This window comes from Mus musculus, chromosome 5 (genome assembly GCF_000001635.26).
Source record: "Mus musculus strain C57BL/6J chromosome 5, GRCm38.p6 C57BL/6J".
Taxonomy (NCBI): Eukaryota; Metazoa; Chordata; class Mammalia; order Rodentia; family Muridae; genus Mus; species Mus musculus.
Window position 1 is genome coordinate 147639834 of NC_000071.6, and position 14215 is coordinate 147654048.

Consider the following 14215-nt stretch of genomic DNA (forward strand, 5'->3'; position numbering starts at 1 on the left):
GTTCCTTGGGGCTGGTGAGATGGCTCAGTGGGTAAGAGCACCTGACTGCTCTTCCAAAGGTCCGGAGTTCAAATCCCAGCAACCACATGGTGGCTCACAACCCCCCGTAATGAGATCTGATGCCCTCTTCTGGTGCATCTGAAGACAGCTACAGTGTACTTACATATAATAAATAAATAAATAAATAAATCTTTAAAAAGGAAAAAAAAAAAGAACCTTGTTCCTCATTTAACACGTACAGTCCTCGCCCTGGCAAGCAATTTCCAAACAGTTCTTTAGGGGTGAGCTTGGGAAAGCTGGTCAGAGCCGATTCTCCCTTGCTTCACATGGCCTCCTCCCTATTGCTTGAGAACAGAGCTCCAGCGGGCCACACCACATTTGGGTTATTCACCTACTCAGACTCCTCTAGTTGGGATGGTGATACACATACACAAAAGGAAAAAAAAAAGATGAGCTGGGCATGGTGCACGCCTTTAATTCCAGCACTTGTGAGGCAGAGACAGGTGGATTTCTGCGTTCGAGGCCAGCCTGGTCTACAGAGTGAGTTCCAGGACAGCCAGGGCTGCACAGAAAAACCCTGTCTCAGAAAACCAAAAAAAAAAAAAAAAAGAAAAAAAGGATTTCTTCTGAAAAATGGAGGTAAACCTGGACCTGTTTCCAGATTCCAAAAATGGTCAAAGGTTATAAAAGTTAGACTTAGGGCTGGGACCGTAGCTCAGTGGCAGAGACTTTGTCTAGCGTGCATAAGCTCCTGAGTTCGATGCCCAGCACTATAAAGGAGGGAAAATCTAAAGAGAAACAAACTGTTTTGAGAAATGAGGAGTGGTGGAGCACATTTGTAATCTAAGCACTTGGGGGTTGGAGGTAGGGGGATCAAGAGTTCAAGGTCATCTTTAGGACGTTTGAAGAGGTCCTGGGCTACTTGAGATATTCTCAAAAAATAATAAATAGCTTTGAAGGTGATGGTGTTGCCAAAAGCCATTCTGTTTGGGGTCAGTCCCCATCCTTTCTTTACATCTCCTAAGCGACCCCTCATTCCAGGTCAGGCTGTGCACCCCACTTTCAGTAGTTCTTCCAGCACCATCCCTTGAGTTTAAGGCTACAAGCCCCTCATTGTCATTCTGGAACATTCACTGGAGGGCTTTACAAATCACAGCTACTGGTGGTGAGCTGACTTCTTCTCAATGCCTTCCCATGGCTTGCTACTGGTGATGTATCTATATTTGAGCAAAGAATTTGGGCCAACACTTTACAAAGAGCTTTGAAGATGAAAAGCGCTGTTGTCTGTTGTTATTATTATCCTCCGTACACAAAGCTATAAAGAGACCTTTAAACCTTAAAGGGGACAATAGTCCAAAATTAGACATCGTATCAGCGCTTCCCTAGATCTCACTTTGCTTGTTTTTCTGATTTCTCTGGCTTTGGCCCCATTATAAAGTGTATCGTCTGAAGAAATGCCAAAGTATTCATGGGAAACCTGGAAGCAGGGGGTTTATGGCGTATGAAGCGTGGCGCATGGGGAGCAAGGAGGAGAGCAGAGACGGCTCTCAGAAAATAAAAAGGAGCCCGTGTGAGTGCAGACATGGCAGTGTGCTTTGCAGCACACTGCTCGCTGGGGCTAACCTAGCAGTGAGGTGTCTGAAGCAGTGAGGTGTCCTTTGGCATCTTGGTACATTCTGGACATCTTCCAGGTGAGACTAACGAATTTGCTATCGCCATCCACATAGAGGAGATGGGAATGGAGGGTTGGCTGTACACAGGCTGCTTTTCACAGCCAGTCCTTACTGGCCAGAGCCCCTCTCCATCCCAGCGCCCTCATCCTGGCGGTTGGCACCCAGGGACCTCAGTCACACCGCTGAAGTCACGTGCAGAGTCTCTATTTACTTTGGTGATTTAAAACTTCCTGTGGAAATAGCTCACAGGTTTCCTGATGGAAGATTTTGTTTATCTTTGCCAAGAACCTTCAGGAATCTCAAAATAAAACGCATTTAGTGACACTGAGAAATGAGAGAGACAAGGTTTCATCTTCCAGTTTCTCTCCCAGTGATGGCTCACACACACACACACACACACACACGCTGCATCTAGAAAAGAGAAAAACAACAAACAAACAAACAAACAAACAACCAGGTCTATCCTGAAAGCCTGTTTCTGAACTGGACACAGTTTCTGAAGTCATCAGACAGCTCTTAGGACCATCTGTTTCTCAATGTAACCCCTTCAGCATTTGCTTTTGATCCATAGAAGACTGTAGACAAATAAATTATCTTTAATGGTTTAATAAACCCAGAGGGATTCTCTCCTTAATTCTTCCCCCGCCCCCCAAACCCTGAGTATAAATCCTAAGAAGAGCTGCTCTCCACGGGACTAGAGAGCTGGCTCAGTGGTTAAGAACACTGGTTGCTCTTCTAGAGGACCTGGGTTCAATTCCCAGCACTCACATGGCAGCTCACAACTGTCTCCAACTCCAGTTCCAGGGAATCTGACACCCTCAAACACACATACATTTAGGCAAGACACTGATGCACGTAAAATAGGAGTTGTTCTCCAGCTCAGCCATCACTCTCCTCACTATATAACACTCATCCGTATAGGATGAGACTTACTACAGTCTCCTGAGGGGTCCGTGAGAGAAGCCAGCCTCACTTTCAGAAGACATGGCCAATCCCCTGTGGGGAAAGCATGCCCCGGTGGAAGCAGGCACCGTGAGGCAGGCATTTCCACCTGACTGGGATGGCCCCAAAGAGACTGAAAAGGTTGAGCAATCTTAATTGGACCACTGGCAGGAGTAGTCCCTGAACGTGCATGAACGGATACTAGAGATCTCTGCTGAGGTCACAGGTACCAGCTACAATTGAGCAGCAGAATTAGGAAGGCATGCTGTCAAAGGCTGCTGATGGCCACAGCCAGCTGCTTCTCTCCACCGAGGAAGGGAAGTTACAGCGTTCTGAGAACCGATAAAGCATCAAATAGATCTTTACAGAATTCAAAGTTTAGACAGGCACTTTAGGGGGCTGGGGGGTCCCCAGGATTTAACTCAGTGTCTCCTATGTGATACCAGGGGGAGGGGGCTTTACCACTGAGCTACATGTTATGTCTGCTCCTACATAGCAGCAGCTATTTAAGTATTACCGGGGAGGGACTGGAGGGATGGCTCAGTGGTTAAAAGCACTTGTTGCTCTTGCGGAGGACCCAGATTTGGTTTTCCAGAACCCACCACATGGCTCACAACTACCTGTAACTCCAGTTTTAGGGCACCCAAAGCCCTCTCCTGGCCTTCGGTGGACACTAGGCATGTGTGTGGTACATGTACATGCATGCCGGCCAAACGCTCACAAACACAATATAAAATAAATAAATACAGAAAACTGAAGTGGTACCCTGGGCCAAGTATAAGACACACACACACACACACACACACACACACACAGTACACATCTTCTTATATCCTACAACATACACTACACATAAGATATATTTATATATCTATCTATCCATCCATCTATTCTTATTTTTCCTAGAAAATAAACTTGTTATGTACAAGGGTCCTAAAAGTGCTTAACCTTATATGTCCTAAGACTAAATCTTAGGCTGGGTGTGATGGGGCACATCTTTAATCCCAGCACTTGGGAGGGAGAGGCAGGCCAGCCTAGTTTATATATGAGTTCCTAGACAACCAAGGGTTTAGGATCAGACCCTTTCTTAAATGAATACAAATAAAATAAAAAACAATTGGAGCAAAAATCCGATATGAAAAAATATAATAATTAGCTAAAAGCCAATAGTGGTTATAAGCGATTCAGTCTACCATCCATCTCAATTTACGCTCTCCAGCGCTGGTTGAAGAGAGCCACGGGGAGGAAGCGAATCCTAAATAACAAGGCTGAGATGATGCGCTGCTTTTAGGCATTAAGATGAAAGTTTCTGTGTGCTTTGAGAAGCACTGTGAGCTTCCAGTAGGCATTTCCTTCCCCCAAATTCAGCATGTCCTCTCCCAGAACACACTCAGACCCAAGCCAGAAGGGCCCTGCCCCAAGCCATTAGATGGCCTGCTCTGGTTGGACCCTTAGAATGTGCAATATTGATGGGCCAATGGTATGTGCCCATTATCTAGATAATGCCCAAGATTCCCAGAGAAGACAGATGGCTCTTAAGGCTGCCACTAGACTTCTCTGCCTCTGCCAGAGGGCTGGCAGGCATCCCTAGTCAATATAAGAAATGGCTGAAGAGCTGTGGAGGGAAGGGTCCGGGAGCAGATGTGGGCATGGCTCTCACTCACAGGGATGGAGTGAGAGGCATGGCAGGTACTGTTGCTCTTGGCTCAGCAGCCCTGAGAGGCCCCAGGACTCTAAGCCTAGCCTGGCCTTGAGGTCCTGATGTAGGCACAGTTGTCCACAAGAAGTTGGAACATCTGTAAAGGTTTGTGGGATGGTTTTAGATGAGTCTCGGGGGGGCTAAAGAGTTTGTGGGCGGCTGCTGGTGCTTTCCTTTAGCTCGGAACACGTAGAGGAAGCCTAGCCTCTTCCCTCTATCTGTTCATGCCCGCCCCCACACCCACAGCTCAGTACCCTCCAGTTCTCCCCCTCAGAGGCTTAGAGCTGACACGCAGCTTTGGAGTACTGATCAGTGGTCTATGTGACTGAAGGCCTGAATTTTATTTCATTTATTTTAAATTGATTAAAATTTGAGCAGGGGTGGGGTGTATGTGTGTGTTGTTTTATTTCTCTGATGAATACAGGGCTATGGGCATAGCTCAGTGGTAAAACATCTGCATCACGTCTGGAGTTCAATCGCCAGGAAAATAACCCCCTAAATGTTGACTACATATTAAAAATGTAATATAGTATTTTAGATATACTGCTTAAACAAAATGTTATTCTTTCTTCCTTTTTTGTTTTATTTTTATTTATTTGTTTTGTTGTTTGTTTTTTGTTTTGTTTTTTTAAGACAGGGTTTCTCATTTTAGCCCTGGCTGTCCTGGACCAGGTTGGCCTAAGACTCATATATCCTGCCTGCCTCTGTTTCCCAAGTGCTGGGATTAAAGGCGTATACCACCAATACTTAGCAATAGTTTGTTGCTACTTCAGAACTGTCATTTTGCTACTGCTATGGATTGCAAAATGTTTCCCGATGGTCTTAGGTGACCCCTATGAAAGGGTGGAGCGACCTCCCCATGCAGGTTGAGAACTGCGGGTTTACTCCAAAGCTCCTGGATTTACTCCTAGACTAATCTTAGTGAAATCTTTGTGAGCATCCTTCCCCAGCAAAGGCCTTTGCTACTGGGAGCGGATATAAGAGGAACACTGTCTTCTGCTCTTGTAAGGTGGGAAGGTGAGGACCAGTCCTCGGTCAAGGGGGCTTTGCTGTGGTGTTCTCCCCTCTCCAGAGAATGCAGGGCACTGTCCAGGTCCAACCTGTGAGAATGACCTTCAGGACGGCTCCACGGCCCAGACTCTTTAGGGTTTGGCTGCAGGCTCCCATCATCGGAAAACGCAAACGCCTTATGAACTCAGGGCTGCCTATTTCTTTCTGGAGACTTCTAGGCACTGTCAGCAGCCTGCTCCGTGCAGTGTGAAGTTTCCAGAGGGTTGGCAGGCTGCCCAGGTTCCCTCAGAAACTGGGGAGGCGTGGAGCCAGGCAATTGTTTTTAGACTTTGAGCAACTTATTTCCTTCCTGGACTCACCGAGGGACATAAGGAGCGCCACTTGAGTACTTTGCAGGTTTAAAGATTTGTAGAGACCATCAGGGTTTAAAGTTAAAAATTCTTAAATGCTCAAAAAAAAATAGCCCATTAATTATGAGGAACAAAGCCCACTTTCAGATTTTGACAGGGGAGTCTGAGTCTCCCAAAGGGCTAAATTACTTCAACTATGCATTTCTAAGTAAAACAAACAATCAAACAAAAAACCCACAACCTCCTTCCCCAAACCAAAAAACAAACAATCAAAAAACCCGTCTAATATCATAGGGGTTGGAAGTGAACTATGTACCAGACCCAGAGGTAGGTCTTGAGGGGGGTCCAAGAGTGAGGATATAAGATCCCAAATTTAGAACCCAGTCTGGGAAAGAGACACAGACACAATTGAGAGAATTCCGGGAAGTGGCTCTTTAGAGAAGCTAAAGATGTTGTGGAATTCTATCCGAGAGCAAGGATGGAGGTCCTCACAGTGTGACAAGTCTATGTTTAAAAAAAAGGGGGGGGGAATCACCAAGGGCGTTAAAAGCAAAGAGAAAAAGAAGAAAGACTGAGGTCACCCAACTTCCCTGTAGGTGAAGTCCCGATAGCTTACCTGTGACATAAAATTTTATGTTTCTTTCCACAGTCCCTATTTTATTGAAGGCCCGGCAGCTGTAGATTCCAGGGGTCTGAGAGTCAGCCACCACCAATGTGCTAACCGTCTGCAAAAGACACAAAGTTCAGCTGGGACAGAGATCGATAGGAACGGCCCTGAGCGAGCGGCTAAGGGTTGGAGTGATTCAGATGTTCCATTCACATAGAGGGTATGGCAGGGGTGGTAGCCACCAGCAAGCTCTCTGCTTTGGAGCCCCACTACGAATAGAAAAATAACAGGAAAACAGGTCCTCAGGAGACCGGAGCCCATGACATCCGACCTACGAGGGTTTTCGGGGCTTATCTCGGTATGTGGCCACAACAATCACAGACCTGAAGCCGGGGTGTGGAACTGCACGTCCCACCCCACGAGGTGGTCAGGCCATGTCTGTGAGAGGAACAGGTGAGGCCCAGGCCTTTCCTGGTGTGGGTGACCTGAGAGCATGGGTGCCAACTGGTCACAGGAGGCATCTATGATGGGCATGAGAATCAAGCAAGGAGAGAAGAGAAGGCGGAGAAGCCAGTTCTCATTTGTGCTCACGGGGTCTGGCTCGCAGCCCCCAGTGGACTTGAAAGGGACAGGAAGTTGAAAGCTAAGCTAGTCGTGCGTGTGTGTGTGTGTGTGTGTGTGTGTGTGTGTGTGTGTGTGTGTTTATAAATTGTGTATTCTCAGGACTTTAATTCTTTATGTACAAAATGAAGATATAAACTGACATTTTAGAGCTATGACTTAGCTGATTGTCCCCAGATGGTGGTCAAGTTGATATGAACCTGGAAGTACTTTTCAAAATAAATAATGTCTACTCTAATCGTAAGGTGAAAACTTAGACAGCTAAAAGACTTCCATTGTTTCCTTTAAAAGAAGAAATTAGAAATATGGACACACTGCTGAGCAGTCTTCCATTGAAAGCCACCATGCCATGAATAGGTAGTGAGGGGGGATTAAAGGTACTTTTTAATACTTCAAATTAGAGACAAATACATAAAACTTGGTCCAGTTCCTCAGAGATTGTAGTCTGTCCTACGACACAAATAACTAGCCATGGTCTGTGAGACTGGGGTACTGTTCTCAGGGTGGTAGATGATTTTGTGTGTCCTGGCGTAAGATAAATGCAATACTACGGGATGCCGGGTGCTTTTGTGAATGAGCATTCCCGAGGGACTGGTCTTGGGGAAGGGACTTAACGTTTTCCGATGGGTGAAGTAATAGTAAGTAGGCACTTAATGTGTGGTCTCTCAATGTCTCTAAGAAATCAAGACATTTCTGTTTTTAATCTAGAGACTAAGCAGACTAAAAACAAGGGCTGGAGAGGTGGTCAGTAGTTAAGAGCACTGGCTGCTCTTGCAGAGGACCTGGGTTCAGTTCCCAGTACCCACGTGGCAGCTCACAGCCATCTGTAACTCCAGTTCCAGAGGATCCAACACCCTCTTCTGGCCTCTGTGAGCACCAGGCTCATACATATTGCATGTACATACATGCAGGCAGAACACTCACACATATAAAACATAGTAAGTAAATCTGAAAGGAAGTCTGACAGCATCCTCTGGTTTTTTTAGGCAGCAAACCCCCTTCTTCATTTCCCACCCCAAATGGTTTCTTGGTTGTTGGAAGTCTCTGCTCAATCCCATCCACTCTTATATCATCTGTGTGTTATCAAACTTCTAGATAACGCAGAGGGCTGGGCTATGTGGTAGTTCTCACTCCGTTTAGTGGATATTCATCACGTGGCTGTAAAGGTACTGCTGGGATATCAATCAGTAGGGAGCATAGCAATCCCCATGGCCAATGACTTTTAAAAGTGTTTGGCCCATTCCCTACTTAAGGTTCCAACATATGCTTTCTCTTCTTCGGGGGTTGGGGGTGTGAGTTGGGTGTGGGTGGGGTAGGAAGATGGCCACTGTAGAAGAGTCTGAGAGTCCAGCTCTCTCTCTCTTTCTCTTTCTTTTGATTGCTAACTTTAACAAAGAGTGGGAGCATATGAGTTCTGATAGCCGCCTTCTCTTAATTATTATACAGACCAGCGAGAGCCACAGAGGACGTAGAAAGCTGTGGTAAGACAAGCTTGTTGGAGACAGTGTGAGGGGAGCCACTAGCTGGTGGGAGCCAGAAGGACAGATTGACGATCAAGTGCATTGTGACCCCCTGTGTTGTCTGGGGAGTCTGAGCTGCATGTCAAAGCTCTTCACGGGAAATCAGAAATGAATGTCTGCACTGAGGGCTTCCTGCTTGCAGTCATCGTAAGCCCACGCTCCTTACAGGAGTTAAGTTCTTACTGTTGATCTGGAAGGACCCCTGCAGAGTCATTTAGATTCTCGGATGTATCGTGGTCCAACTCGGATCTATGGTTTAGTTAGATTTGTCTGCTTAGAAACCCTGTGCCTGTTGGCTTGAGAATATTTGACATTTCAGACAGTCACCATTTATACTGTTGTTAAAATGACTTTGATTTTGCAAAACCCAGAGCTGGGGTTTGTGGCAAGGAGAAGCCAGACTACATATGTACATTTGCCCTGTTTGAGTCCTGCACATAGTGGGCTGGAGAGAGGACACAGTGGTAAAGGCATATGTTCTTGCAGAGGATCAGGGTTTGATTCTTAGTACCCACGTGGTTGCTCATAATGCCCTGTAACTTCAGCTACAGTCACTGTAGCCTCAGGAGATCTGACACCCTCTTCTGATCTCCATGGACACTGGGCAAGCACATGGTGCGCAGATATACATACGTGCAAAGCAATCATGCACATAAAGTCAGTCAGTAAATTAGACTTGCCCACACTGTCTGAAATGGTTGCAGCAGCTTTGGTCTTGCTGAGCCATGTCAGACTTTTCATGTAATCTGAGACTAAAGCTGAGATGCCTGGAGGTGATATGAATCCATGCCATACAATGAATTATGAAGAAAGAGATATAATTCAAGTACATTTTTCTTTGCCTGAATAATGCCTTCCAATATTAGACACGTATGCACAGACGGGCATCCTCCAGAATTGAACTCACCATGGTTTCTGTTAGTGTAGAAATTATGTAAGTGGGGTGTTTATTATTTCTTTGTGGTGGGACCTTCATGCTGTCCTTGATGGTAACATGGACAGCATTATCTTAGCCCCGTGAGATGGGGGCATTAAACAAATAAGGTGACTAAGGTTTCTAGGGGTTAAGGGATGAACCCCAGGACTCCAGAGACCACAGACATGCCTGGGAAGAGCATCTGTACTGGTGTGTAGAACTTGAGAGCTCACACTCTCAGCCTTTGATTGCTTCCCCACCCAAGTGCTTCACACTGGGTAGCAAAACCTATTGACACAGGCCTGTCTACCATTTGAATGGGGTTTTCCTTGAAGGTAGCTCCTTTAATCAGCAGCATAAACTGAACACTATTTTCCTTCTGGGATAGAATTTCACACAAACTGAAAACTTTTCTATTTTTTTCAAGACAGGATTTCTCTGTGTGACAGCCCTGGCTGTCGTGGACTTTATAGACCAGGCTGGCCTCGAACTCCTGAGTGCTGGGATTAAAGGTGTAAACCACCACCCTTCTTTTCCTTTTTCTTTTTCTTTTTCTTTTTCTTTTCCTCTTTCTCTTTCTTTTCTTTTCTTTCTTTCTTTCTTTCTTTCTTTCTTTCTTTCTTTAAGTGATGTGATTTGGAAGTATGATCGATGAATGAAAAGATTCTAATTAAAGAAAAACATTTTTAAACACAGGGTGAAACATAGAACTTATTATGATCAACTTTCCTAAAAATTATTTCACTCTGGTATATTCTTTATCTAGGGAATATGTTTTAAGGTTATAAAATTAAGTATCTTTTCATATAACATCAAAGATATAGGTTGTGTATAGTGGTATATGCCTTTAGTCCCAGTGACAGGAGGCAGAAGAGCTCTGTGTGTTGGAGGCCAGCCTGGTCTACATATTGAAGAGGTCCAGCCAAGGCTACATAGTGAGACCCTGTCTCAAAAACAAGACAAAAATCCATGGCGGGTATTTGACAAGCATAAGACAGGTCAGGTCAGAGACAGGAGCTTAAGCAAGGCTGTGCTCTGCATCCTTTGGTTGTATTGGAAGGCATCTTCTCATGGGGCAGTCAATAAGGATGCATGAGCTGCTTGTCTTAAAGGGACCATTCTGATCCTTGATGTCCACAACAAAGAGGAGAATGAAAAAGGTCAAACAGAATACCAAATTGTCCCTGTTATGTTTTAGAAGAGAAACTGCCAAAGATTTGAGCTGTAACAGATACTTGGAGTTGTAATTGTTTATTTTATAGGACACACTTGAAGGGATGTCTCAAGATGGTCTGCTTGCATTAATTCTATAATCAGTTTGCATTTTCCACAAATGAAGCAAATCGAGGGCCAGTGACGAAGGCAGAAGCATTAAGGTAAACTACCATTAGGACACTCATAGTCAACCAGTCATAGGAGAAGGAAAGACAACCTCACTCCCACTTAAAATCCACAGTGCCCTTCTACAGAGGATGAACACAGCCAATTGCAACATCAAAAAAGATAAAAGGTGAGGTTTTTGGTCCAGTCTAACTCTGCATTCTTAAAGGTTCTGTGCTTGTCACGGGGTCCTTTGATATGTCCCCAGATGTTCATCAAGACTGTCACCAGAAGCCAGACATGGTGGTGCACGCCTTTGATCCCAGCACTTGGGAGGCAAAAGCAGGCAGATCTCTGAATTCGAGACCAGCCTGGTCTACAGAGTGAGTTTCAGGACAGCCCGGGCTAAATAGAGAAACCCTGTCTTGAAACACAAAAAGCCCCCAATCCCAGAAACAAAATAAAATAAAACAAGCAAGCAAACAAAAACAACCAACCAAAAACCTGTCATTAGCTACTGTAAGCTTGGATTTCTTAATTTTCCTTTCCTTCCATTTGCTAAGCCTTAGTAAGTCCTGTCTTCAGCCTCGTGGAATAGACTGAATGGAGGTAATATGTCATTCCGCTTAATTTCCGGGAACACGCTTTTTTTTTTTTTTTTAACCTATTTATGGAATAGAGATTTTAATCTTGGGATGTTTCTAACACTGCTTTCTTCTAAGTCTTTCAGGGAGAAATAGAAGTAGGTGTATAAAGGCCAAGGAAGAGCTGACACACAACAACCACGTGATGGGAAAACAGAAGGTGAGAATTAGGGGGAGCCAGGGGCAGTGTGGGAACTGGACCACAAGCCGTAGTTCCGTAATTAGGACGATCATACACGTCATGGGATTGTCTCAGGCAATTTACATATTTCCTCCTGTACCCTCAAACAAGTTCACGGAAATGTCGCTACCGAAACGCAGAGAGGCAGTCACCCCTCCCCTCCCCTTCCCCCCAGTCTTACAAAAAGTCTGCTCAGGGCTCTGTGCGCTTCTCATTTCAGTCCCGTCGACCCCCCTGCGTCTGGTGTGAACAACATGAAAATTTAACATTTTTGCTTTTAGCCACTCCAGAGAACGGCTCACATCTCACAAAGGTGGGCCAAGGAGGAAATGGAGTTTGGGAATTGCATTTCCCTCTATGCCCTTCACTGACCTAAGGGACAACAACAACGAAAAGCCCCTGGAACCCCCAGCCGCCATGACTTCCGGCGTGAGAGCGTCCCCACCCACACCTCTCCACAGAGGAGCATTGCTGGCAAGGCTGACCGGTGACTGAGCCATTATTGTAGGACTTTGATGTACTAGAGTCACAGTGCGCCAAAGAAGCAAGCGTCTACATCGTGAAGAACATTGCATGCAATTTAGAAACAGCAAAACTATGCTTGTAACTAACTGTTCAACAAAGGACAATTTTTTCTCCAAACCACAAAAACATACTAATTTATGCTAAAACTAAACACAGTAAGTTCTCCTAAAATCAGAACAAGAAATCAACCATTTATATCCAGCATAATGGTATTAGAACTGCTTAAAGGACCCATACACTATATAGATTTTCACTTCCCTTATGGGGAAAATTAAAAGTTTTGTAATCCAAATGATCTTGAATAGACACCCTTCATTGCATGTGACGGTGGCCATTGGAGGACTCCATTGCAATCTTAGTGGTTGTCAATTTGTTAAAGTCCTATGTCTAGGGGAACCTCTCTCCAGGTTATCTCCTCTTTACCACAGGAAGTTAGGTAGGATAAACACCGCTAATGCCATTTCTTTGGAGGAGTTAAGAGATGTGGACATCTTTGCCCTTGGTTGGGAGAAGGAGGAGTTTGACCCTGCAGCTCCTGAACGTGGGCCAGGTGGTACAAATGCCAACTGTGCACAGAAGTTCATATCGGAAATCTTTAGCTTAACTGCAGGACCACAAGACAATACATCTATTTCCAGCCTGAATGGAAAATTGGTGAAGACTTTTTTTTTTTTTTAATTTTATTTCAGACAAGTTTTTCTCTGCTCTCTTGGTTTTGTTTTGTTTTGTTTTGATCAGCAGACATTATCTCTGGAGTTAGTTAACTACATGGGGCCACGCCCATCAGGAATCTCACCCAGCTTCACCCCATTCAGTTTTATTGCTCACTGGACATTTTTGTGGTAAGAAAACAAAGTAGAAATCCCACTTTGATCATGAACATCAAGTCTCTCATTTTAAATCCCCAGGATTAATAGGACATTTGCCTGCATGGTCCGGAAGAAGCAAAAAGATGAATGGATACCAATGACATCATCTGGGAAGTCTGCTAGGACTGTGTGGCAGTACTAAGTGATTTTCTAGCATTAGTGAACAATTTCTACCCAAATCAAACATCCCGGTTTCTAGAATTCCTTCTCACCTAACTTGTTCGTTAAAGTCTTTCACTGGTGGCTGGACAACATGGAACTTTATAGCTCCTGTGTACTGTGTTAGTGGGGCAAAGGCTACAAACCATCCCAACTACTGCTATGTCTATAAAAACCATTCCTAAGTCCCTAGCAAGTGACTGTTGATATTGTACCTCGCGTAGTTGGCCATGAAAGTTCTGAGCTTTGACTCAGGAGACTTTGCTTTGAATTTTTTTTTTCCCTTTTATGTGGTGTGACTTAGGTTGCCCATGTTTAAAATGGGGACAACCACACTGGCTTGCCAAAAAAGGATGCTGACATTAGCATCTTCAAAAAGGCTTAGATACTGAAAACTGCAGGGTTAGCGTGGCGGTGCATACAGTTAATCCCAGCACTCAGGAGGCAGAGCAGGTGGATCTCTGTGAACATGTTTCAGGGCAGCAAGCCATAGTCAGACCCTGTCTTAAAAGAAAAAGAAAAAGAAAAAGAAAAAGAAAAAGAAAAAGAAAAAGGAAAAGGAAAAGGAAAGGAAAAGGAAAAGGAAAAGGAAAAGGAAAAGAGAAAGAAAAAGAAAAAGAAAAAAAGAAAAAGAAAAAGAAAAAGAAAAAGAAAAAAGAAGAATGAAGGAAAGAGAAAATGGGAGATGGGGCAGCTAGAGTGGCTTGGTGGTTAAGAGCACTTGTTCTTGTGGGACTCAGATTTGGTTCCTAGCACCTACATAACAGCTCATAGGCATCTGTAACACCAATTTCAGGGGATCCTGCGCCATCTTCTGGCCTCCATAGGCAGTGCACACACATGGTGTATATACACACATGCAGGCAAAACCCATGTCCATATAAAATAAAAACAAGTAAGTCTTTAAAAAGAGAAAAGAAGAGTGTAGAAGTTATTTATAGTTGCTGAATCCTACATAGAGAGCAATGTATCTGCTTTTCATTCCCGAATTCAAGGACACAGCAAAATAAATGGATATTTTAAGTATCCCTACTTGAGCAGATGGTGGCATTTATACAGATAATCCCTTACTTCAGATCAAGATGAGCATGTGTAATGTAAATGGATGTTTTAGAGGCTATTTGATTTGGTTTTTTAAGCATTGCTATTCCCATGCCCAATGATAGCTGATTTCTAAG

At 44.4% G+C, this 14215-nt stretch overlaps 1 protein-coding gene across 6 annotated transcripts in view; it reads right to left on the reverse strand.

Moving 5' to 3' along the window:
- The window catches only part of Flt1 (FMS-like tyrosine kinase 1), a 164835-nt gene that overhangs the window by 78230 nt on the left and 72390 nt on the right, over positions 1 to 14215 (reverse strand). For all 6 annotated transcript variants that reach the window (NM_010228.4, XM_011241000.3, XM_006504801.4 and 3 more), the window contains exon 12: positions 6292 to 6400. In NM_010228.4, coding sequence (NP_034358.2) covers positions 6292 to 6400 — 109 coding nt within the window. The remainder of the gene's footprint in view (positions 1 to 6291; positions 6401 to 14215) is intronic.